Source organism: Bombina bombina, chromosome 5 (assembly GCF_027579735.1).
Source record: "Bombina bombina isolate aBomBom1 chromosome 5, aBomBom1.pri, whole genome shotgun sequence".
Lineage (NCBI taxonomy): Eukaryota > Metazoa > Chordata > Amphibia > Anura > Bombinatoridae > Bombina > Bombina bombina.
Window position 1 is genome coordinate 1,014,867,582 of NC_069503.1, and position 26,792 is coordinate 1,014,894,373.

General features: G+C 38.9%; 1 protein-coding gene across 1 annotated transcript in view; it reads left to right on the forward strand.

Annotated features, from left to right (window-relative positions):
• The window catches only part of LOC128661095 (V-type proton ATPase subunit C 1), a 229,817-nt gene that overhangs the window by 16,518 nt on the left and 186,507 nt on the right, over nt 1-26,792 (forward strand). Inside the window, exons 2-3 of the mRNA XM_053715264.1 lie at nt 8,547-8,717; nt 23,124-23,191. Of these exons, the coding sequence (XP_053571239.1) occupies nt 8,586-8,717; nt 23,124-23,191 (200 nt within the window). The 5' untranslated portion in view covers nt 8,547-8,585. The remainder of the gene's footprint in view (nt 1-8,546; nt 8,718-23,123; nt 23,192-26,792) is intronic.

A 26,792-nucleotide genomic window follows, 5' to 3' on the forward strand; every position in this document is an offset into this window, starting at 1 on the left:
TTGCATAATGTGATATACATTTTAATGGTAATTGGTGCAACAAACATTGAAAATATTACTATGAATTTTAGCTTAAAGGGGCATGAAACCCACATTTTTCTTTCATAATTCAGATAGAGAATACAATTTCAAACATCTTTCCAATTTACTTCTATTATCTAATTTACTTAATTCTCTTGATCTTCTTTGTTGAAAAGCATATCTAAATAGACTCAGGAGCTGCTTTGATTGGTGTCTGCACATAGATGCCTCGTGTTATTGACTCACCCATGTGCAGTAACATTTCTTCAACAAAGGATACATAAAGAATGAAGCAAAACAGATAATGGAAGTAAATTGGAAACTTGTTTAAAATTGTATTCTCTATCTGAATCACAAAATAAACTTTTTGGGTTTCATGTCCATTTAGCTTGGTGGTTAGTAAATTCAGTAATAGGTCCTAAGGAGAACACTGCTATTAAATGAGGCAACATTTAAAGGGACAGTCTAGGCCAAAATAAACTTTCATGATTCAGATAGAGCATGTCATTTTAAAGAATTTTCCAATTTACTTCTATCACCAATTTTGCTTTGTTCTCTTGGTATTCTTAGTTGAAAGCTTAACCTAGGAGGTTCATATGCTAATTTCTTAGACCTTGAAGGCCACCTCTTTTCAGAATGCATTTTAACAGTTTTTCACCACTAGATGGTGTTAGTTCACGTATTTCATATAGATAACACTGTGCTCGTGCACGTGAAGTTATCTGGGAGCAGGCACTGATTGACTAGACTGCAAGTCTGTCAAAAGAACTGAAATAAAGGGGCAGTTTGCAGAGGCTTAGATACAAGATAATCGCAGAGGTTAAACGTATATTAATATAACTGTGTTGGTTATGCAAAACTGGGGAATAGGTAATAAAGGGATTATCTATCTTTTAAAACAATAAAAATTCTGGTGTAGACTGTCCCTTTAAGTTTTTTACAATTTGTATAGAAAGATGTAGCCACTTTGTAGATGTATGTTTTTTATAAAATAAATAAACTTCAAATTTGCCCAAATGTCATGGAAACCCCCCCCCCCCCAGCTTTTGTAATCAACATCTGGTCTTTAAAAGTTTAGATGTTTACTACTGTACATGTAAATGGTACAAGCTAACCGCTCTCTTCCTGACACACACATACCAATTTTAGTATAGTTCTTCAAATGATTTGGTGAGTGACTTGCTTCTGTTCTGCATAAAAAGCCATCTAGCAGCTTGTAAGGGCTGTAGTCTTGTAGTCAAGAGGTTCAGTCATTTGTTATGTGATATCCATTTAAATTGTATCAAAAGTTGGATCACTGTGGGTGCTAAACTTGTCTGTGATACTTATGCATTACTTTATAATAATGTATATTCCAAAGTTTGTTCATATAGCCGTATTATAATGCAATAATGTTCTAATTTAGCATTTATTAATACACTAATGCTCTCTGGTAACTGTGTTAAGCTGTGCAAATGGATTAAACCCTTTCGTGATTCAGATAGAGCATGTAATTTTAAGCAACTTTCTAATTTACTCCTATTATAATTTTTTCTTTGTTCTCTTGCTATCTTTATTTAAAAAAGAATGCATTTTTTTGGGGGGGTTCAGAACTCTGGACAGCACTTTTTTTATTGGTGGATGAATTTATCCACCAATCGGCAAGAACAACCCAGGTTGTTCACCAAAAATGGACCGGCACCTAAACTTACATTCTTTTTTTTTTTTTTAAACTTTTATTTATCATCTCAGAAGTTTACAAACAGAAATTATAGATATGACAGAAACAGGCCCTTCCAAATAATAGAAAAAAACAAGTTACCTTGATCATTGGGGTACATAACAATAGCCCTTGTACCTAAGGAGAGTCTTGAGGTTTTTTGTTAATGTCCATGAAGCATTTCTGAGATTCTTTTTCTTTTTATATAAACTAATATCTAAACAATATAAAACTAAGCAAACAAAAATCCAATAGAAAACAAATCCTTTCCATACAGCGAAAAGTTTAATCCAAATAAACTATGTAAATAACTGAAATCTTTACTACATTTCAATCCTTCCCCTTCTGTATATTCTCAATCGAAGTCTAGATTCCATTCACCTCTTAACCTGGCGTTAAGTATGTACTCTGTGTTTCGCAGTGGTTAAAGGAGCTGTGTCTGTACTTGCTGAGGCATAGTTTATATATAACCCTCCCACTTTTTCATAAAAGTTTGTGTTCTAAGTGTCATGTCACCTATCAAGTTATACAATTCTATTGTGAGCTGGTGAAGGAGGGATTTTTTTAGTTGGACTACAGTAGGGATAGATTTCGAGTTCCATGCTCCAAACACTAGTGTCTTTGCCAGTAAGATGGTAGTGCACAACATTTTTCCAAGGTTTTTCAGATCTCTAGGTAAGTGTAGTAGTAATATAGTCTCGTAATTAATGTCCATATGAATTTTACAGTTGATTTTAAGCCAGTAGGCGATGGAGTGCCAATATCTAACTAGACGTGGACAACGCCATATCAGGTGAGATAGGTCGGGGTTATGTTTTTGGCATTTGGGGCAGATATTTTCTATATGTGGTGCCCACTTCTGAAACATTCCAGGTGTGATATAGGCTTTATGCAATAACCTTACATGTGAGTCCCTTAAGTCTTGTGATAAAGTACTCTTTCTTAATGTTTCTATACTGATCTGTATTAATCTCTTCTCAACTGGTGTTCAGAGAGAAGAGGCCCATTTTTGTGTTATGTTCTCTATAGTTCAAGTATTATTAGGTTCCAGCAGCCTTCTGTATATAGGAGAAATTGAGAATATCTCCTGTGTAAACAATGAAACCATTTGCTCTATGGGTCGTGTTTTTTTCAATATCTCTCCTTTATGTAATAGACTAGTGATATAATGTCTAGCCTGCAAGTAAGCGTAATGATGTGTGTTCGGCAAAGAGTATTGGGTTTGTAGTGTTCGGAAGCTTTTTATCGTATTATCCACATCATCCAGGAAGTGTTGAATGTTTAATAGCCCCTGTTTTTGCCAGTCTCTAAAAGCCTGGGTAGTAAGACCGGCTATGAAGTTAGGGTTTCCTAAGAGAGGCAAGTATCTGGTGCATGTCTGTGGGATCCTAAGCCATTTACAAAGTGACCTCCATGCACGTAAAGGCTCCGTCATTGGGAGCATGTCCCCTATGTGATGTTGAACCTGCTGTCGTGTCAAGTGGGGTAGGACCGTCAATGAGTAGGGCGTCACCTGTTCTTCTTCTAGGGCTTTGAGAGTGAAGTGATTTTTTTTTTTGGCTCAGCCAATCTATTGCAATTTTAGATGAGGCTGCCCAGCTATATGGCAGACCTAGACCTCCATATGTTACTGAACTAGATAATTTCTGGGAATTTATTCGATGTCTCTTGCCTACCCATATAAAGTCTAGAATTTTAGCATTTAGTAACTTCAGGTCTGTCTTTTTTTTAACATGACTGGTAGCATTTGGAACATGTAAAGCAACTTGGGAAAGGTAATCATTTTGATAAGGTTTATTCTACCTGACAGTGAAAGGGGTAATCCCTTCCAGTTATCTATTTGGTTTATTATTTTTTTAATGAGGGGGGCATAGTTAATTGTATACCAGTTGTTTGGGTTCATTGACAACTTGATTCCTAAGTATGTAAAATCTGTGAGAACAACCTTTAAAATCATAATCCAGAGAGTCCTGAGGACCATGTGAAGTTATCCAGACCAGCTCGGATTTATCTTGGTTGAGAAGATAACCCGAGACCGCACTGAACTTATGAATGAGTGTGAGGACGTTGGTAAGGTTTAAACTTGGGTCTGGGATGAATAATATCATGTCGTCTGCATATAAGGAAAGGTGCATGGTCGAATTACCTATCCTCAATCCCTGAGGATTCTCTCGGATGGCTTGAGCGAGGGGCTCTATTGCTAGATCGAACAGGAGTGGTGAAAGGGGGCATCCCTGTCTCGTGCCCCTATACAATCTGAAGGTGGGGGCAACCCTTCCATTAACGATGACGGCTGCCATAGGGTCTTGTTATAAACCATGTACTGCTTGTAGGTAGTTACCTCTAACACCAAATTTTTCTAGGGCCAGAAATAGATTTTTCCAAATTACTTCATCAAATGCCTTTTCGGCGTCAAGGGCAATCATACATGCTTTAATACTTGGTAACAAAGTAGGATCTTTTCGGTGTTTCCAATAATAGGACAGAATTAATTGGACCTTTCTGATGTTTTTCACTGAAGACCTACCCTGTATAAAGCCCGTTTGGTCTTCATGGATCAATGATGGCAATACTGAGCCTAATCTGTTTGCAAAAATTTTGGTTAGAAGCTTGTAGTCCGTGTTCAACAGAGAAATTGGACGATACGACTCTGGCGCTAATGGGCCCTTTCCTGGTTTTAGTATTATGCTAATTTGGGCCTCAATGAATTTACAATTAGGTATGGTATGCCCTGTAAGCACAGAATTATACAAGAGTGTCAATGTTTCTGATATTTCAGTTCTTAATAGTTTGTAATACTCTGCTGGCTTACCATCTGGGCCTGGGGTTTTGCCCAAAGGTAGGTCCTGTATGGCCCTATTAACTTCGTAAATGAGAGTATTTAATATGCATGATTGGTCCTCTGTGAGTTTGGGTAGACGTATAGTGTTCAGAAATGCATGTACCTCAGTGTTTTCTATTTCCTGCAGGCTGTAGAGCTTGGTGTAATATTCTGTAAAGATTCTTTGTATCTCATCAGTACGTGCATGTATTATATCTGCTTTCCTAATAGCCTGTATAACATTCGGTGGTCGAGTCAATTTAGTTAATAGGGCAAGCGACCTACTGGTTTTGTTCCCAAACCAATAGAACTTAGCCTGAAGTTTAGTGGTGGGTTTTCAATGTGTTTTGTAGTAGTAGATTATCTCTGGCTGTTTTAATTTGTCTAAAGGCATTCCTGTTCTCCATATTAGGGGATTTAAGATATTTGTTTTGTGCATTTATCAATTGTTTGAACAATAGTTCCTCCCTTGCCCTAAACCTTTTTCGAGTACCTGCGACATAATTTGTAATAACGCCTCTCAGAACCGCCTTCGCAGTTTCCCAAAACAATAAAGGGCTTTCCAGGCGTTGTATATTGATAGTATGGTATGCGTTACATTCACCATTAAGGTAATTTTAATAAATTAGGGTCTTTATATAAATGGTTAGGGAAAACCCATCTATTGTCTCGTGGCAAGTCTATTTTAGTATTAACTGTTAATTTAACTGGGGCGTGATCCGAAAGAGTAACCACATCGTTTTTAACCTCTATAATACGGGTAGTCAGGGTTCTGGAGACTAGGAAATAATCTATACGGGATAGCGTATGTTTGGAGGGAGGGATGCAAGTAAACTCTCTGACCTCCGGGTTGAGTAGGCACCAAATATCTACCAAGCCCAGGCCCCTCTGGAATTTCCTAAGTGTTCTTGTCTCCCTATTAGAGTTGGCATTAAGTGATATCTTAATTGGTGTAAAATCTGGATTCCTGAACCTATCCAATGGGACATGGGGCGCAATATTAAAATCCCCACCAATTATCAATGGGAGATGTACTGATTTTAGTAGTTGTTTTGTCCAGAAAAAATCCTTTTTACTTATTGGGCCATAAACTCCCACCAGTGATAAATATACTTCTCCTAATTCTAGGTGTAATACCACATAGCCGCCTTCTGTATCTATATCTTCATGCAATATTTTGTAGAGTAACCCTTTTTTAAATAGACTTGCCACTCCTCTGGCTCTGCTTCCCGGGAAAGATGAGCTAAGGACTTCTTGGACCCAGCCCTGCTTTAACTTAGCATGTTCATCTGTAGTGAGATGCGTCTCTGTCAGAACAGCAATATCTGCTCCTCTGTTCTTAAGCAACTTCAATATACATTTCCTTTTGATAGGAGAGGTAATTCCCCCTACATTCCATGCAATTATATTTACTTTGGTGTCAGCCATGGCAACCCTGTATTTGGAGGGAGTAAAGCATATATGGAATCAAACCCAGAAGCTCTAAGCGCACAAAATGCATTATGAGAGAGTGGGGTACCTGTTCTTGAAGTAAACATTGGACAGATAGAACAGACAACATCGGTTCTCTGCAGATATGCCTCTTTATTTGTAGATCCTTCATGCCTTGTCCCGGAAACATGGTCAGAAACTTTCTCACAATTTCACTGTAGGTGATGAAAACTATAAAATATTGGAATAGAACAAAAATTAATAAACAAACACAACTATAACAATCAACAACACTCTCATGGTATAGGAGAATAGCTAACATTCTCCCACAGTATTCAGTTAAACTCCCTTCCCCTAGAGGAAAGTGGGGTATGACTGAGGGTGAGAAAACTGTTATACAGAATGTGATTGTGGCTCTCAAAGTGCCCCAGTCATTACATTGAGATGTTCAGTTAGTCCCATGTCTAGAAACCTAAGTGTCCTGCTTGCTAGGTAATATATTCCCCTCAGACTTGATAATTTTCTGGTTCTATTGGTGATGCAGGTTCTTCGATAGCCAGTTCTCTATCCTCTGTCTGTAGATATTTCTGAAGTTGTGTGGGAGTCTCAAAAAACTTCGGTCCACTAGATGTCTGTAAGCAGAGTTTGGCCGGGAATAGTAATGCGACTGTTCTTCCTTTTTCAATTAGTCGCTGACAATAAGGTGAGAATTCCCTTCGCTTCCTGGTGACTTCTGTTGAATAGTCCTGAAACAGCAGCAGTTTTTTTTTCCCTTCAAAAGGGATAGATCCCATTTTGCGGTATGCTCTAAGAAGTTCCACTTTGTCTTTGAAATTTAGGTATTTTATTAAGACGTGCCTTGATGTTTCCTTATTATGATGTTCTGATCTTGGCTGCCCCACTCTATGTGCTCTCTCTGCCACACATGGAACATCTGAGTCAGTCATCTTGAGCAGTCGTGGTAGCTGAGTTTCTGCAAAATGTAGAAGTGATGTGCTTTGTACCGACTCTGGTAGGCCCACAATACGCAGATTATTCCTGCGGGACCTGTTTTCAAGGTCTTCTAAGCGTGCTTTCAAATTAGAGTTCTGTTTCTGGAGGTTAGATACTGAGATGGACATTTCCCTATGACGGTCTTCATGTTCTGAGACTCTGTGCTCTCTGTGAGTAAGTCTTCTAGAGAACTGCTTGAAGTCCGTGGAGAGTGATTCCACTCCCATTTGGAGCTGTTCAATTTTAGGTAGAAACAAAGCTGAGATCTGGGTTACAATAGGATGTGTATCTTGATTTAGGGAATCCTCAGAGTCAGACACCAAGGGAGCAGGGTGTATCTCTGCATGATGTTTTGTGCGCCTTTCCGCAGCCTTATTCTTTGATGCCATTTTATTAGTGGTTTTATGGAAGCTGCTGTAGTATTTCTGCATGCGCCAGCTGTCTGTCTTTCAGATTTGTGTGATCACCAGTATTGTAGACTCTATGCAGCGTTCTGTATGTAGACTCCTTGTAACCGTTAAATTAAATATTTCAGAAGAAAGGCTTCAGCAATTAACACAGGCCAGATTTCATTATAAGTCTCTCACATGGGTGGGAGGCCAGGGGAGGGGGGTCTATAAAACAATCCCAGTCTAAATCATAATTGCGTTACAGCATAGTCTCCTAGTGCAGAGCCTTTGGGACATCTAGATAGCTGCGACAGTGTGGTGCAATTTGCTAAACTTCCCCTTTAGGTGGAATGATGTAGAAGTAACTAAATACAAGCAGGCTCTTTTTTTTAAAATTTTTTTAATATAACCTTCACCATACCATAGCCACGTTTCTACCATCGAGTGTGTCCAGCTGATAATAAACTCTTTGTTTCTCCTACTATGTAGTTCCAATGTAAGCATTAGGTTTAAGGATGCTTTACTCAATCTAAAGCTGGTTCTAGATGTATGGCTATATTTGGTGGGGGCAGTAGCTGGATTACGTTACCCTTTCTTTCTCTCCAATTCCCGGTTGGGCAAAGCGACTGGCCTCCTCAAGTCCACTGTGTCCCTTCTTAGGCACCTTTAGATGCTTTGTCTTTTCCCCACAGGTGGTGTAGGAGCCGTCTAAGTGTCGTTACTTGCTGCTCTCCCTTTACTCCTCCCACCGGACTAAACTCACATTCTTGCATTTCAAATAAAAATACCAAGAGAATGAAGAAAATTTGGTAATAGGAGTAAATTAGAAAGTTGCGTAAAATGTCATGCTCTATCTGCATCATAAAAGGAAAAATTTGGGTTCAGTGTCCCTTTTAATGAGGCCACTACTGTGGCAGTTGTAAGTAGCGTGTGGGCAGGTATTGGTAGCTATGCATGTATGCCTCTCCTCATTGGCCCATCCTGTTAATAAGCTGAATGTGTTACAGTTCCTGAGAGTAAGTTTAAGCCCTTTGCAAGGGTTAAACACAGTTACCAGAGATCATTAATTCAATTATAAAATGCTGTAATGAATTAGAGTATTTTATGATTGCATTAGAATGTCCCTTTAATGACTTGGATGTTAATAGAACAAATATTAACTGCATCTATCTCTCCCTCTCATCTTGTGCAGCAAGTACTTACTGTGAAAAACGCTGAATAATCTGTAACCATGACTGAGTTCTGGCTGATCTCGGCTCCTGGGGACAAGACGTGCCAGCAAACCTGGGAAAAACTTCTAGCAGCTACCACAAAGAATAACAATCTGTCTACCAACTCCAAGTTTAATATCCCTGACTTAAAGGTAAGTGTTCTGTAAATCAAAAGTAATTTACAGGATCTCTCTTGCAATTGCTCTCTTTTGCTCTTTTTTGCTCTCGCTCTCTATCGCTCTCTCATTACAACAAAAATCCTCTAAATGTGATTATTTTCAGGGCTGTTACGATTTATAAGTTAATCTACTGTGCTTTACTTTAGTATAACGTTTACTTTTCCGTTAAGTTCCAAAAAATAAAACTGAATTGCTGTATATTTTCATTATATTTCCATCTAAAGGGGTTAATAGTCCACAGCTTCATTCATTACTTGTGGGAATTAAGAACCTGGCCACCAGGAGGAGGCAAAGACACCCCAGCCAAAGGTTTAAATACCTCTTCCCCCAGTCATTCTTTGCCTTTTCGTCACCGGAGGTGGCAGAGAGGTGCAGAAAAATCGGAGGTCTCCGATAGCAAAGGGTGCTACCCTTCGCTATCGGACAGGACTTTAAGTAGCCCTTCAAGCTTCTCTGTTGTGGGCCTGAGTGAATGTTGGAGTCTGGAGATGCAGAGGGCGCTTCCCTTTGCGACACCATCCCGACTCATATTAATAGCTCCTACAGCAATTGGCGTTGGCGAGTTTTGCAGATAGCGTTCATCTCTCAAGTCCATGTCAGCAGCGCAGGTACCACCTGTCACACTTGAAGGGCTGTGTTCCTGTACCACGGCGTAGATTCTGGTAAGATCATTTCATTCTTTATATCATGATAAGACAGAAGACAGGGCCACAGTGTGGCGCCTTTTATCTTTATAGAAGCTAGGGTTAATATTCCTATATGGGGATTATTGAACAGGGGGGGTATGTACATGATAAGTTTATTGTGTGATGGCTGTGTTATGTGCAATGGCGTCAATGGCACGTTCCGCCCGATTCTGGACCTCAAATGTTTAAACAAGTTCCTGTCCATTCCGTCGTTCAAAATGGAAACAATCAGATCCGTTCTGCCCCTAGTTAGAGAGGGGCAGCTAATGACCTCCTATAGACTTGGATGCCTACCTTCACGTTTCGATTCACAGGGACCATTTCAGGTTCCTCAGATTTGCTATTCTGGATCAGCATTTCTAGTTCGTGGCTCTCCCCTTCGGTCTGGTGATGGCCCAGAGTGTCTTTACAAAGGTCCTTCTAGCAGTAGCCATATCCCAGGATGACATCCTGGTTCAGGCACCGTCATTCCATCTGGCAGAGGCCCTCACCAGGGTCCTGCTGCAGTTACTTCAATCTCACGGTTGGAAGGTCAACCTCGAGAACAGTTATCTGGTTCCCAGTACCAGGGTGGAGTTCTTGGGCACGATCATAGACTCCGTGTCCATGAAGATCTTTCTCACGGACAAGCGACGCACAAAGATGGCGTTTACCTGTCTTGCCCTTCAGTCTACAGTGAGACCATCTGTAGCTCAGTGCATGGAAGTGATTGGGCTCATGGTCTCCAGCATGGACATCATTCCATTCGCCAGGTTTCATCTCAGACCTCTTCAATTGTGCATGTTGAGACAGTGGAACGGCGATCATTCTGATCTGTCACAGCCAATATACATGGATGCGTGGACTCTGATTTCCCTCTCCCGGTGGATCTGCCCAGATCACCTGTCCATGGAGACATCCTTCCTGAGACCATCCTGGGAGATTGTGACCACGGACACGATTCTGGCGGGATGGGGAGCTGTTTGGGGTGCCAGGATGGCACAGGGGAAGTGGTCTCGCTTCAAGTCTCTTCTTCCAATAAATATTCTGGAGCTTCAAGCAATCTACAATGCTCTGAGGGCATGGCCTCGTCTGGGGGACTTCATCTTTATCAGGTTCCAGGCGGACAACATTACCTCAGTGGCTTACATCAACCACCAGGGGGGCACGAGGAACTTCCTGGCGATGAGGGAGGTGTCTCGGATCCTGGAGTGGGCGGAGACCCACAATTGTTCACTCTTTTTGATCCACATCCCGGGTGTGGACAACTGGGAGGCGGATTTTCTCAGCAGGCAGACTTTTCATCCGGGGAATGGTCTCTTCACCCCAAAGTGTTTGCGGAGATCTGTCTCAGATGGGGGACGCCGGAGATTGATCTCATGGCGTCAAGGTTGAATTGCAAGCTTCCCGGTTCGGTCTCGTATACATATATCCTCCGTTACCGCTTCTTCCTCGTGTAGTGGCTCGTATAAAGCGGGAGAGAGCGTCCTCCATTCTGATTGCTGCCTCGTGGCTGAGGAGGACGTTGTTTGCGTATCTGGTGGGAATGTCATCCTCTCCGCCGTGGAGGTTACCCTGTCGCAGGAATCTGCTAGAGCAGGGTCCTTTTCAACATCAAAATATAAATTCTCTGAGGCTAACTACGTGGGGATTGAACGCTTAGTCTTGGCAAAAAGGGGTTTCTCTGAGAATGTGATTACCACTCTTTAGTTCAGGCAAGAAAGACTGTCACTTGTCGCATCTATCATAAGGTGTGGAGGACTTACTTGTCCTGGTGTGAGAGTCATGGCTACCCTTGGCACAAGGTGAGGGTATCCAGAATTTTGTCCTTTTCTCCAAGAGGGTTTGGAGAAGGGTCTCACCGCTAGTTCCCTTAGAGGAAAAATTTCGGCTTTATTTGTTCTGTTGCATAGGAGACACGCTGATCTTCCTGACATCCAATCTTTTGTTCAGGCCCTGTCTCGAATCGGGCCTGATTTTAGGCAGGCTGCTCCGCCTTGGAGCTTAAACTTGGTACTTAAGGCCTTACAGAGGGTTCTGTTATGGAAGTTTCTCTTACAGAGGGTTCTCTTATGGAAGGTTCTCTTTCTGTTGGCCATTGCATCGCACACAGAGTCTCTGAGCTTGCAATATGAGCGCCCTTATTTGGTGTTTCATGCGGATAAGGCTGTTCTTCGCACAGGTTTGGGGTTTCTTTCCAAGGTGGTGTCTAACCGTAACATCAATCAGGAGATAATTGTTCCTTCTTTATGTCCTAGGCCTTCTTCTCCTAAGGAGAGGTTATTTCATAATATGGATGTGGTTCGTGCTTTGAAGTTCTATCTTCAGGCCACAAAGGATTTCAGACAATCTAAATCCCTTTTTGTTGTAAATTCAGGGAAGCGCAGGGGTCAGAGGGCTTCTGCTACTTCTTTGTCCTTTTGGCTGAGGAGCTTTATCCACTTGGCCTATGAGACAGCGGGACATAAGCCTCCTCAGAGGATCACGGCTCATTCAACTAGAACGGTGGCTTTGTCTTGGGCCTTCAAAAATGAGGCTTCTATGGAGCAGATTTGTAAGGCTGCTACCTGGTCCTACTTGCATACCTTCACTAAGTTTTTTACAAATTTGACGTTTTTGCTTCTGCGGAAGCTGTTTTTGGGAGAGGTTCTACAGATTAAGGGTCTGCATTTTACCCTCCCGGTTTCATTCAGTGTCCTCTAAAAGCTTGGGTATATGTTCCCACAAGTAATGAATGAAGCTGTGGACTCTCCACCCCTTTAGATGGAAAACATAAATTATGCTTACCTAATAATTTTATTTCCATCGTGGGGAGGAGAGTCCACAGGTCCCGCCTGTTTCTCGGATGGGCGGACATAAATTTAATATATTGTTCTGGCACCATTTATTTCCTGATATTTGTTCTCCTACTGTTCCTTGTTCCCTCGGCAGAATGACTGGGGGATGAGTGGAGTGGGGAGGGGATTAAATCCTTTGGCTGGTGTTGTCTTTGCCGCCTCCTGGTGGCCAGGTTCCTAATTCCCACAAGTAATGAATGAAGCTGTGGACTCTCCTCCCCACGATGGAAATAAAATTATCAGGTAAGCATAATTTGTTATTTTGCCTGCTTTTGCTTTAAAATACTTTAGAAAATTGTTTTGCCTTTATACTTTTCTGGTGAACTTTAACAAACCCTGCAACTTTTTTCCACATCGATGAGTTGCATCAGAGCACTGGCATCTGTTCCTAACTGACCACTGCAAAGAAGATCAGAAACATTAATTCCACCAAGCTTTTCAATGGTGTTTACCTGGACTGCCTTTGATTTGCAAAACCTTGTAAATTATGCAAACAAAGTGACGTATGGGATATACAATCCTACTAGGAGGGGCAAAGTTTCCCAAACCTCAAAATGCCTATAAATACACCCCTCACCACACCCACAATTCAGTTTTACAAACTTTGCCTCCTATGGAGATGGTGAAGTAAATTTGTGCTAAGATTTCTACGTTGATATGCGCTTCTCAGCATTTTTAAGCCAGATTCCTCTCAGAGTACAGTGAATGTCAGAGGGTTGTGAAGGGAATATCACCTATTGAATACAATGGTTTTCCTCGCGGGAGATCCATTTAATAGGTTCTCTGTTAACGGTCGTAGAGATTCATCTCCTACCTCCCTTATTCAGATTGACGATAAACTCTCATATTCCATTACCTCTACTGATAACTGTTTCAGTACTGGTTTGGCTATCTGCTATATGTGGATGGGTGTCTTTCGGTAAGTATGTTTTCATTACTTAAGACACTCTCAGCTATAGTTTGGCACTTTATGCATTAATATAAAGTTCTAAATGTATATATTGTACTTATATTTTTCATGAGTCAGGTTTATTTATATTTCCTTTTGCAGACTGTCAGTTTCATATTTGGGAGAAAAACATATTTAGGAAAATATTTTTCTTACCTGGGGTATAGTTGTTTTTCAATTGACTGCTTTTTCATTAAATTTCAAGTTTATTGCGTCATTCTTGGCGTGAGAATTTTTTTGGCGCGAAGGTATGTCCGATGGCGCAAATTTGTCATTTCCTGCGTCTTAGTTGACGCCGAGTTCCTTTCACAAGGTTGCGTCTACAATGACGCGAGTGTGTCATTTCCGGATGTGGTTAGCGCCAAACATTTTTCAGTTTGCGTTGTGCGTCATACTTGGCGCCAAATAATTTCATGATTTAAAACCCCATTCCTATATGCCTTTTTCTATATCAGAGGGCTATGCTGTTTGCATTTTTTTTCCCATTCCTGAAACTGCCATATAAGGAAATTGATAATTTTGCTTTATCTTTTTTTTTTTCTCTCTCAAATTTTCTACAATGTCTCAATCTGATCCCGTCTCAGAAACCACTGTTGGAACCCTGCTGCTTGATAACAGTTCTACCAAAGCTAAGTGCATTTGTTGTAAATTTGTGAAGATTATATCTCCAACTGTGGTATGTAATAGTTGTCATGATAAGCTTTTACATGCAGAGAATGTATCCATCAGTAATAGTACAATGCCTGTTGTTCCTTCAACATCTAATGTACGATATACCTGTGAATATAAAAGATTTTATTGCTGATGCAATTCAGAAGGCTTTGTCTGCCATCCCGCCTTCTAATAAACGTAAAAGGTCTTTTTAAAACTTCTCATAAAGTTGATGAAATTTCTAATGACCGACAACATACTGAATTATCCTCTGATGAGGATCTATCTGATTCAGAAGATCCCTCAGATATTGACACTGACAAATCTACTTATTTATTTAAAATGGAGTATATTCTTTCCTTGTTAAGAGTGTTGATTACATTGAATATTGAGGTAACTAGTCCTCTTGATATTAAAACGTTAAAATTCTGTTTATAAACCTCCTGTGGTTACTCCAGAGGTTTTTCCAGTTCCTGATGCTATTTCTGATATGATTTCTAAGGAATGGAATAGGCCTGGTACTTTTTATTCCTTCTTCAAGGTTTAAAAAATCGTATGCTTTGCCAGCAGTTAGATTGGAGTTTTGGGAAACGATCCCCAAAGTTGATGTGGCTATTTCTGCTTTTGCTAAACGTACTACTATTCCTATGGAAAATAGTACTTCTTTTAAAGATCCTTTAGATAGGAAACTTGAATCTTATCTAAGGAAAGCTTATTTATATTCTGACCATCTTCTCAGGCCTGTCATTTCTATGGCTGATGTTGCAGCAGCATCAACTTTTTGGTTGGAAAGTTTAGCGCAACAGGAAATGGATCCTGATTTGTCTAGCATTGTTAGCTTGCTTCAACATGCTAATAGTTTTATCTCTGATGCCATTTTTGATATCATCAAAATTGATGTTAAATCTATGTCTTTAGCTAATTTAGCTAGAAGAGCTTTGTGGCTCAAATGTTGGAATGCTGACATGGTATCTAAGTCTAGATTACTATCTTTTTCTTTCCAAGGTAATAAGTTATTTGGTTCTCAGTTGGATTTGATTATTTCAACTGTCACTGGGGGGAAGGGAGTTTTTTTTGCCTCAGGATAAAAGACCTAAGGGTAAATCTAAAGCTTCTAACCATTTTTGTTCCTTTCGACAAAGTAAGGAACAGAAACCTAATCCTTCCCCCAAAGAATCTGGTTCCAATTGGAAATCTTCTTCAAGTTGGAGTAAATCCAAGCCATTTAAGAAACCAAAGCCAGCCCCCAAGTCTGCGTGAAGGTGCAGCCCTCATTCCAGCTCAGCTGGTAGGGGGCAGATTAAGATTCTTCCAAAACATTTGGGCAGATTCTGTCCAAAATCAATGGATTCAGAGTATTGTCTCTCAAGGGTACTGAATAGGTTTCAGAGTAAGACCTCCTGTGAGAAGATTTTTTCTCTCACGCATCCCAGCAAATCCAGATAGTCTTGAGAAAGGCCTAGTCTAGGCCGAAACGCGTTGGCATACTGGTGAGCTTGGTTTTAATTACCTATATTATATATCATATACAGTGTTGCACTATTTGTTTCTCTTTTGTTCCCTTTTAGGTATTTTATCGATGTATTTGTTTGTTATGGATCTTACCAAGGATTTTTAACATCTGAATTAAGGATTTGTTTTCACTATATCTTTAGTGCTTTTTAATATTATCACTGATTTTCTATTTTTGTCTTTTGATTTTTGACCTTTGTTTATCATTTGAATTCAAGTTTTCCACGTGGATTTTTTCACAAGTTATTTTTATTTTTATACACCTCACGGATTTACAATTTTTTAATTTAGCAGCTGAACCACAATAATTTGACCCACTCAACGTTTACATTCTACTATTATTGACTTCACGTTATATTTCTACACGTCACTTTGGAGGAAACACTACTGGATTCACTTACATATAACCGGTTGAACATTTGAACATTTTTTATGTACGCCAATTTTTGTGAACACTATTTTTTGTGAATGCTATTTTTCTTTTTTGTGAATGCTATTTTTCTTTGTTGAAAGCTATTGTGTGCACTCAATCACTCACTTAAGTTGTTTATATTATTGAATGTACATGTCCTTCTAACTCCTTATCACTGGCTCACTAAGTCAGCGTCACATGCTATACTCCATTGGATATTTTTAGATATTTTTAGATTTGTTTATTATATATTTTTTTGTTAAGTCAGACATGGATCCATGCGTCTGATTGCCATTTGTAAATTTTTATATGTATTAAAATGTACCTTTTACTAGCCTTTTAAGCTTTTTAGCGCTTACTCTCTCCCCATTTTAAATCCAGTAAAGGCTCAGACTTTTCTGAAGTGTGTTTTAGACCTGGAGCTTTCAGGGGTAATCATACCAGTTTCGTTTCAGGAACAGGGTCTGGGGTTTTATTCAAATCTATTCATTGTCTCAAAGAAAGAAAATTAATTCAGGCCAGTTCTGGATCTGAAAATTTTGAATTGTTATGTAAGAGTGCCAACTTTCAAAATGGTAACTATAAGGACTATTCTCCCTTTTGTTCAGCAAGGGCATTATATGTCCACAATAGACTTACAGGATGCATATCTTCATATTTCGATTCAACCAGACCACTATTGGTTTCTGAGATTCTCTTTTTTAGACCAGCATTACCAATTTGTCGCTCTTCCATTTGGCCTAGCGACAGCTCCAAGAATCTTTTCAAAGGTTCTTGGTGCCCTACTCTCTGTAATCAGAGAACGGGGTATTGCAGTGTTTCCTTATTTGGACGATATCTTGGTACTAGCTCATTCTTTACATTCTGCAGAATCTCACACGAAGCAAACTAGTGTTTTTTCTTCAAAGACATGGTTGGAGGATCAATTTACTAAAAAGTTCTTTGATTCCTCAGACAAGGGTCACCTTTTTAAATTTCCAGATAGATTCAGTGTCCATGACTCTGTCTATAACAGACAAGAGACGATTAAAATTGGTTTCAGCTTGCCGGAACCTACAGTCTCAATTATTCCCTTCAGTAGCTATGGGCATGGAAGTTTTAGGTCTCATGACTGCAGCATCAGATGCAATCCCCTTTGCTCGTTTTCATATGAGACCTCACCAGCTTTGTATGCTGAACCAATGGTGCAGGGATTATACAAAGATATCACAAATAATATCCTTAAATCCCAATGTTTGACTCTCTATGACTTGGTGGTTAGATCACCATCGTATAGTTCAAGGGGCCTTCTTTGTTCGTCCAACCTGGACTGTGATCACAACAGATGCAAGTCTTTCAGGTTGGAGAGCTGTCTGGGATCTCTGCCAGCACAAGTGGTTTGGAAATCTCAAGAGGCGAGGTTACCAATCAATATTTTAGAACTCAGTGCTATTTTCAGGGCTCTTCAGGTTTGGCCTCTGTTGAAGAGAGAACCATTCATTTGTTTTCAGACAGACAATATCACAACTGTGGCATATGTCAATCATCGGAGTGGGACTCTCAGTCCCCAAGCTATGAAATTAGTATCTCAGACACTTGCTTGGACGGAATCTAGCTCTTGTCTAATTTCTGCGGTTCATATCCCAGGTGTAGACAATTGGGAAGCGGATTATCTCAGCCGTCAGACTTTTACATCCGGGGGAGTGGTCGCTCCATCCAGATGTGTTTTTCTCAGATTGTTCAGATGTGGGGTCTTCCAGAAATAGATCTGATGGCTTCCCATCTAAACGGGAACCTACCCAGGTACCTATCAAGGTCCAGGGATCCTCAGGTGGAAGCCGTGGATGCGTTAGCAGTTCCTTGGTGTTGCCAACCTGCTTATATCTTCCTGCCTCTGGTTCTTCTTCCAAGAGTGATTTCCAACATCATCACGGAACAATCGTTTGTGTTGCTGGTAGCTCCAGCATGTCCTCACAGGTTTTGGTATGCGGATCTTGTTCGGATGTCCAGTTGCCAACCTTGGCCACTTCCATTAAGACCAGGCCTTCTGTCTCAAGGTCTGTTTTCCATCAGGATCTCAAATCATTAAATTTGAAGGTATGGAAATTGAACGCCTAGTGCTTAGTCATAGAGGTTTCTCTGACTCGGTGATTAATACTATGTTACAGGCTCGTAAATCTGTTTCTAGGAAGATTTATTATCGAGTTTTGAAGACTTATATTTCATGGTGTTCTCATAAATTCTCCTGGCATTCTTTTAGAATTGCTAGAATTTTACAGTTTCTTCAGGATGGTTTGGATAAGGGTTTGTCTGCAAGTTCTTTGAAGGGACAAATCTCTGCTCTTTCTGTTTTATTTCAGAGAGATTGCTAAGCTTCCTGATATTCACTGTTTTGTACAGGCTTTGGTCCGTATCAAGCCTGTCATTAAATCAATCTCTCCTCCTTGGAGTCTTAATTTGGTTTTGAAGGCTTTATAGGCTCCTCCTTTTGAGCCTATGCATTATTTGGACATTAAACTACTTTCTTGGAAAGTGTTGTTCCTTTTGACCATCTCGTCTACTAGAAGAGTTTCTGAATTATCTGCTCTTTCTTGTGAATCTCCTTTTCTGATTTTCCATCAGGATAAGGCAGTTTTGCTGACTTCATTTAAATTTCTACCTAAGCTTCTGAATTCTTACAACATTAATAGATACATTGTTGTCCCTTCCTTGTGTCCTTATACTAAGAATTCTTTGGAGAGATCCTTACATTCTTTGGATGTGCTAAGAGCTTTGAAATATTATGTTGAAGCTACTAAAGATTTCAGGAAGACTTCTAGTCTATTTGTTATCTTTTCTGGTTCTAGGAAATGTCAGAAGGCTTCTGCCATTTCCTTGGCATCTTGGTTAAAGCTTTTGATTCATCAGGCTTATTTGGAGTCGGGTCAGGCCCCGCCTCAGAGAATTACAGCTCATTCTACTAGATCAGTCTCCACTTTGTGGGCTTTTAAGAATGAAGCTTCAGTTTATCAGATTTGCAAAGCAGCAACTTGGCCTTCTTTGCATACATTTACCAAATTCTACCGGTTTGATGTACAGTATTTGCTTCTTCGGAAGCAGTTTTTGGTAGAAAAAGTTCTACAGGCAGCTGTTTCAGTTTGATTCCTCTGCTTATGTTTTAAGTTTTTTTTTCTTTTCAATTATTAGAAAAACTTATATTTTTTTGGCTGTGGTTTTATTTTTTTCAGCGGAAAATGGCTGTTATTATTTTATCCCTCTCTAGTGATGTGGAGTTCCACATCTTGGGTATTACTATCCCATACGTCACTAGCTCATGGACTCTTGTCAATTACATGAAAGAAAACATAATTTATGTAAGAATTTACCTGATAAATTAATTTCTTTTATATTGGCAAGAGTCCATGAGACCCACCCTTTTTATGGTGGTTATGCTTTTTTTGTATAAAGCACAATTATTTCCAAATTCCTTTGTTGATTCTTTTTACTCCTTTCTTTATCACCCCACTACTTGGATATTCGTTAAACTGAATTGTGGGTGTGGTGAGGGGTGTATTTATAGGCATTTTGAGGTTTGGGAAACTTTGCCCCTCCTGGTAGGATTGTATATCCCATACGTCACTAGCTCATGGACTCTTGCCAATATGAAAGAAATGAATTTATCAGGTAAGTTCTTGCATAATTTATGTTTTTGTTTTTTTATACAGATTGCTTTCAGTGTATTAATTGCTCAGTTATACTTTTGGAAATATAAAAATTTATCTTTTAATGGATGTAAAATTGGAAAACAAAAAACTTATGTTTGAGCATTTTATTATTGCACTGCTGCTTGCATATAACTGCAGTTGATTAGAATCCTTTAGAAGTCATCATTATACTTTGAGGATTTTTGTAGACAAATCATTTGTTTTTTTCCCTTAAAGGATTGTGATCAATCCCTGTGTGTTTAAGTTATGTAAATGGATTAAACACATAGTTAAAATAATCTTCAGAGCACCAGTGTACTATTGGGAGCTATTTGAACACATCTGGTCAGACAATTACAAGATGCATCTCCCAGTAGTGCCTTGCTGGTCCTAAACCTACCCACCAAGAGAATTTGATAGAATTACTTTGAAAAGTCCCATAAAATTGTATGCTGTGTACGAACCATAGAAGTTGAATTTTTGTCTTCCATTTCCCTATAATGTCATTTTAAGACCTAGATAACTAAGCTTTGAAACATCAGTTTGCTGTAAATGAGTGGAACTTTCCATTCATGTGACCAGTCATAAGACCTGCAAAGTATGATGTGGCGAAAGCTCATTTCATGTCTAGCTGTAACCTTTTGTTGTGCTGGAAGTAAATGCTGTACCGTTGTGTACTTAATGGTGCATAAAATCACTTGTAAAAAAAGTTATAGTGAAAAACATTAGCATAAAATTAGTGTCCTACGTAATTTAGCCCATTTCTGCTTTCTGATTAAATTTTGATTTTTTTTTTGGTTGTTTACTAATATTTTGTTTAGTTTTATCTTAGAATTGTTCCACCAAAGGGGTGGTTCCGTGTTCATGTCTTGTTAATAAGCGTCTGGTGTAAGTCGCTTTAAATAAAAATGAATTTAAAGGACCACTCAATGCAGTAGGATTGCATAATAAAAAGAATGATTTGACACCTACTCTGAATTTCAAAAAGCAGTAGATAATTTTTTTTTTCTTTCTCATATTTTCCGGCCCCCTGCATCATGTGATGAATCACAGACTACGTATACCCTGTGAGCTTGTGCACAAGTTCAGTAGGATATTGTTCCCCAGAAAGTGTATTTATAAAGATTTTTTTTGACTTGAGTGTCTTTAATGGAATCTTAAAACCAACATGATTCAGATAGAGCACTGTTTTTCAAACCTGTCCCCAGGCCTCCCTAACAGGCCAGATTTTGAGGATATCTGAACTGGAGCACAGGTGAAATAATCAGCTGATTAGTAAACCTGGTTATTTTACCTGCTCTCTTCCAAAGTAATCCTGAAAACCTGACCTGTTAGGGAGGCCTGAGGACAGGTTTGAAAACCAGTGAGAGAGAGCAAACAGTTCTAAACAATTTTTAAGTTTACTTCTGTTATTTAATCTGTTTTGTTCTCTTAAACTTTGTTGAAAAGAATACCTTAGTAGTCTCTATTGGGGGCTAGCTGCTGATTGAAGGGGGCACACACGTCTCTTGTCATTGGCTCACCCAATGTGTTCTTCTAGCTCCCAGTAGTGTGTTGCTGTGTGTGTAGTAAATTGTGATTTTAAAGACACATTTTTTTTCACCTTGACTTTAGTGTACTGTCATTTATAACTATATAGCATTGTTCTCCTCAGGACCTTTTTAATGGGGGCACCACCCAGCTGAAATTTAAGCCAAATTAAACTAAATGAGCTAATCATTTTTTATTTTTTTTTAATTCTTATTGTACTGATTATCAACTAATTTTGTGCCTTGGATAGCAGAAAATGTTATAATTTTACAAAGTGTTATATTGGCTGGCAAAATTTTCTGTGGAGAATACTGTATAGAAATAAGTAATTATATGTCTCACAAATACCCAGAACTTCTTTAGTGTTTTTTTTTTTTAACTTTAGCTTAATTATGTTTTTTCTTTCTCTCTTATGGCTTCTATTCATTTGGTGTACAGTGGGGCAAAAAAGTATTTTGTCAGCCACCAATTGTGCAAGTTCTCCCACTTAAGAAGATGAGAGAGGCCTGTAATTTTCATAATAGGTATACCTCAACTATGAGAGACAAAATGTGGAAACAAATCCAGTCAATGACATTGTCTGATTTGGAAAGAATTTATTTGCAAATTATGGTGGAAAATAAGTATTTGGTCAATATCAAAAGTTCATCTCAATACTTTGTTATATATCCTTTGTTGGCAATGACAGAGGTCAAATGTTTTCTGTAAGTCTTCACAAGGTTATCACACACTGTTGCTGGTATGTTGGCCCATTCCTGCATGCAGATCTCCTCTAGAGCAGTGATGTTTTGGGGCTGTCGCTGGGCAACACGGACTTTCAACTCCCTCCAAAGGTTTTCTATGGGGTTGAGATCTGGAGACTGGCTAGGCCACTCCAGGACCTTGAAATGCTTCTTACGAAGCCACTCCTTTGTTGCCCGGGTGGTGTGTTTGGGATCATTGTCATGCTGAAAGACCCAGCCATGTTTCATCTCCAATGCTCTTGCTAATGGAAGGAGGTTTACACTCAAAATCTCACGATACATGGCCCCATTCATTCTTTCATGTACATGGATCAGTCGTCCTGTTCCCTTTGCAGAGAAACAACCCCAAAGCATGATGTTGCCACCCTCATGCTTCACAGTAGGTATGGTGATCTTTGGTTGCAACTCAGCATTCTCTCTGCTCCAAACAGGACGAGTTGTGTTTCTACCAAACAGTTCTACTTTGGTTTCATCTGACCATATGACATTCTCCCAATCTTCTTCTGGATCATCCAAATGCTCTCTATCATACTTCAGACGGGTCCAGACATGTACTGGCTTAAGCAGGGGGACACGTCTGGCACTGCAGGATCTGAGTCCCTGGCGGCGTAGTGTGTTACTGATGGTAGCCTTTGTTACGTTGGTCCCAGCTCTCTGCAGGTCATTCACTAGGTCCCCCTGTGTGGTTCTGGTATGTTTGCTCACCGTTCTTGTGATCATTTTGACCCCACGGGGTGAGATCTTGCGTGGAGCCCCAGATAGAGGGAGATTATCAGCGGTCTTGTATGTCTTCCATTTTCTAATTATTGCTCCCACAGTTGATTTCTTCACACCAAGCTGCTTGCCTTATGCAGGTTCAGTCTTCCCAGCCTGGTGCAGGTCTACAATTTTGTTTCTGGTGTCCTTCGACAGCTCTTTGGTCTTCACCATAGGGGAGTTTGGAGTGTGGCTGTTTGAAGGTTGTGGACAGGTGTCTTTTATACTGATAACAAGTTCAAACAGGTGCCATTAATACAGGTAATGAGTGGAGGACAGATGAGCATCTTAAAGAAGAAGATACAGGTCTGTGAGAGCCAGAAATCTGTTTGTAGGTGACCAAATACTTATTTTCCACCATAATATGCAAATAAATTCTTTCCAAATCAGACAATGTGATTGTCTGGATTTGTTTCCACATTTTGTCTCTCATAGTTGAGGTATACCTATGATGAAAATTACAGGCCTCTCTCATCTTCTTAAGTGGGAGAACTTGCACAATTGGTGGCTGACAAAATACTTTTTTCCCCCACTGTAGTTTACCTTTCTATGGCTTCTAAAAACCATGTGGCTTTTCTTGTTTCATAACCTGCAAATCTGAAAATGCATTTTTGTTGTGCATAAGCAATGTATCAACCTCTTCTCTCCTCTTTTGTTTTAAGGTTGGCACTCTGGATGTGCTGGTCGGGCTGTCTGATGAACTGGCTAAACTGGACTTGTTTGTGGAAGGGTAAATTCCTTGTTAATATCTTTATTGAAGCAGATTGCCTTGGTGACAGCTCAGCAAGTCTAATTGGTATTAGGATGTCATTTTGTAGTAGTTTGGTCACATGACTAGGGCAGATGAACAGTGTTGAAATGTAAGGACTGATGGTGCTACAGGTTGCTTTATTGGGCCAGATAATGATTTTGCTAAAGATCAATAGACGTCTGTTGTTCCCAGTATCAAGTTACTTTGGGAGGGTCATACTTTTTACTTATACCTCATTGAGTAAAATACACCCCTTAAAAGTATATTTTATTGCCCAGTGTTTTTAAATGGATAGTTAAGTCCAAAATAAACATTCATGATTCAGATAGGGCATGTAATTTTAAACAACTTTCCAATTTACTTTTATCACAAATTTGGCTTTGTTATATTGGTATTTTTTGTTGAAAGATAAACTTTGGAGGTTCATATGCTAATTTCTTAGACCTTGAAGGCCGCCTCCTTATCTATCTAAATGCATTTTGGCATTTTTTTCACCACTAGAGGGTGTTAGTCCATGTGTGTCATATAGATAACATTGTGTTCATGCACGTGGAGTTACCTAGGAGTCAGCACTGATTTGCTAAAATGCAAGTCTGTCAAAAGAACTGAAATAAGGGGGCAGTTTGCAGAGGCTTAGATACGAGGTAATCACAGAGGTAAAATCAGCAGTGCATCAAGCCTGAGAAATGTAACTATGAAGGGGTTAAACTCTCAGAAATAAACACTTGTTTAATAATGTTCTAATGAAGTCTGATGTGTGGATACACGGCTGTCATTGGTATATCATGCACAGTTTATGAATATACTTTATAAATCCCTCAATCCTCCTAATAGTGATGCAATGCACAAATACTATTATTAAATCAACTGCTAGTGACATTAAAGGGATAGTAAAACCATTTTTTTTCCTTTCATGATTCAGATAGAACATGCAGTTTTAAGCAACTTTCTAATTTACTCCAATTACCATTTTATTATTAGTTCTCTTGGTATCTTTATTTGAAAAAGTAGGAATGTAAGCTAAGGAGCCGGCCCATTTTTGGTTAAGAACCCTGACTAGAGCTTGCTGATTGGTGGCTACATTTAGCCACCAAAAAGCAAGCACAACCTAGGTACTGAACAAAAAATGGGCTGGCTCTTATGCTTTACATTCTTGCTTTTAAAATGAAGATACCAAGAGAAGGGAGAAAATTTGCTTAAAACTGTATGCTCGATCTGAATAATGAAAGTTTAATTTTGACATTAGTGGCCCTGTAATGGTATCTCCTGCGCATGCGCGATTCACGTGGTATAGACTGGGTAACTAGTTGATCACATTACGGTGAGAGATGATAGACTGCTCAGTAAAATGAGGTGCACATTTTTAGTTTTTACTTGTTGAGCTGCTCCATTACACTTTTTGTTTTTTTAAATAGTGTACTGTATATTGATGGTATAATCCAGAGTGTATATTTATAGTGGAATAATTACATGCACTTTTTTTTTTTTTAAAAGCATGTAATTTATCCACTACTCACCCTTGAACTGTATGTGTTTAACGCGCACAAAATGTAACTGCAGATTGTGTGTGCATTATTATTCTTATTATTAGATTAGCATAAAACGTATAAACGTCCATTAGAGGCGGTAATGACAAACGCTGTGAGTGACCTTGGATAAGGCTATCCTACAAAGTAAATAAGTTTACACTTTTAGAAGTTCTAACAAAAATAAATGCCTTTTTATTAATACACTTTTATGTCCCTTAAACCAAACAACGTGGTGTATTAATATGAATCAAAAGCCCTTTTCTAACTCTGTTTTAACCCCTGCAGTGTTATCCTATTGGTCCCAAGTGAATTTGCTGTTCATGTCAAATTCATTTATGTGTCAGTGTTGCAAAGTTCAAATATATTCAGTGTTGTTGTACAGGGGAAGTTCAGATTAAATAGATTGAGCAAATCTGGTCTTGAAAAATCTATAGGGCGGCATGAACACTGATTTTATTCATTAAAGTACTTATATACTTTAAAATCCGTAAGATAGTAAGCACAATATACACAGAAGATAAATAGAAGTGCACTGAATAAAATAACCTACAAGTGGCTATGTACAAAACAGATTTATTTAAAAAAAAGGGTTCATTTTAATATATGTAATCATATTTATGGAGTATGCAAAGTGGAAATATCTATTAGATTTAAGCTCCAGGCAATAACCACAACGGCAACCGGAGAGATGGAATATTTTATTTATGGTGCTCACAGTAGATTTAGTGCACTAAATATAAACACAATTCCGTCATTGTGACATTTTTGGGTGAAATTTAAAAGCCTGAAGGAATATACACTGCATTGTCTGCATTTCATAAGGAATTCGTTTTTTATGTTCTCTGGGTTTATGAACTTGTGTGAACTTGCTTTTGTTTTGTGATTAATGAGGTCACCAGGTATATCCGCTACTATTTCTAAGCTGTTGATTGGCAAATTTGTATCCGATTTTGCAACTTTTATAATTCAGGAATATTGTGACGCCTGACACATTTTCAAATGTTGATAGAATAATATGAAACTTTAGGGACCAGAAGTAAACTTCTAGGATATACAGTTCCTCAGGCCCTTTCCTAATGTCTTTACAAATATAAATAGTAGTTATGCTAACCTTTAAAGGGACAGTCTAGTCCAAAATAAACTTTCATGATTCAGATAGGGCATGTAATTTTAAACAACTTTCCAATTGTTGTTGAAAGCTAAACCTAGGTAGACTCATATGCTAATTTCTTAGACCTTGAAGTCCGCCTCTTACCGGAATGCATTTTGACAGTTTTTCACCACTTCAGGGTGTTGGTTCATGTGTGTCATATAGATAACATTGTGCTCACACACGTGGAGTTAACTAGGAGTCGGCACTGATTGGCTAAAATGCAAGTCTGTCAAAAGAACCGAAATAAGGGGGCAGTTTGCAGGGTCTTAGATAGCAGCAGGTAATCAGAGGTAAAAAGTGTATTATATTGACATTTATACACTATTTTTTTTCTTTGCATAAATATTTTGTAGATCTATTTATATAGCCGATAAGGTTTTTTTTTTTTTTTTTGTTTGTTTTTTTAAAAAAAAGTATAGTTTTGCTTATTTTTAAATAACATTGCTCTGGTTTTCAGACTCCTAACCAAGCCACAAAGTTTTATTTGAATACCGTCAGATACCTACTCCAGCTTGCTCCTGTTTGTGTAAAGGGTCTTTTCATATGCAAAAGAATGGGGAGGGGGGGAGTGTCTTATTTCCCTCTTGCAGTGGGCTTTCCAGCTACCTTTTCAACAGAGCTAAACTGAGAGCTTCTAAGTAAGTTTTTAAACCGTTTTATACTGAATTTTTATATCAGTATCTGTACATCTTATTCTTTATAGTAGTGTCTATTACATGCAGTTATATGACAATGTGTGTATAATGTCCCTTTAATATAACTTTGTTGGTTATTCAAAACTAGGGAATGGGTAATAAAGGGATTATCTATCTTTTAAATTCTGGTGTAGACTGTCCCTTTAACAACCAGTTTGTACAAAGCAATACAATGTAACAGAAATGCTCCAGAGTTTCTTTCT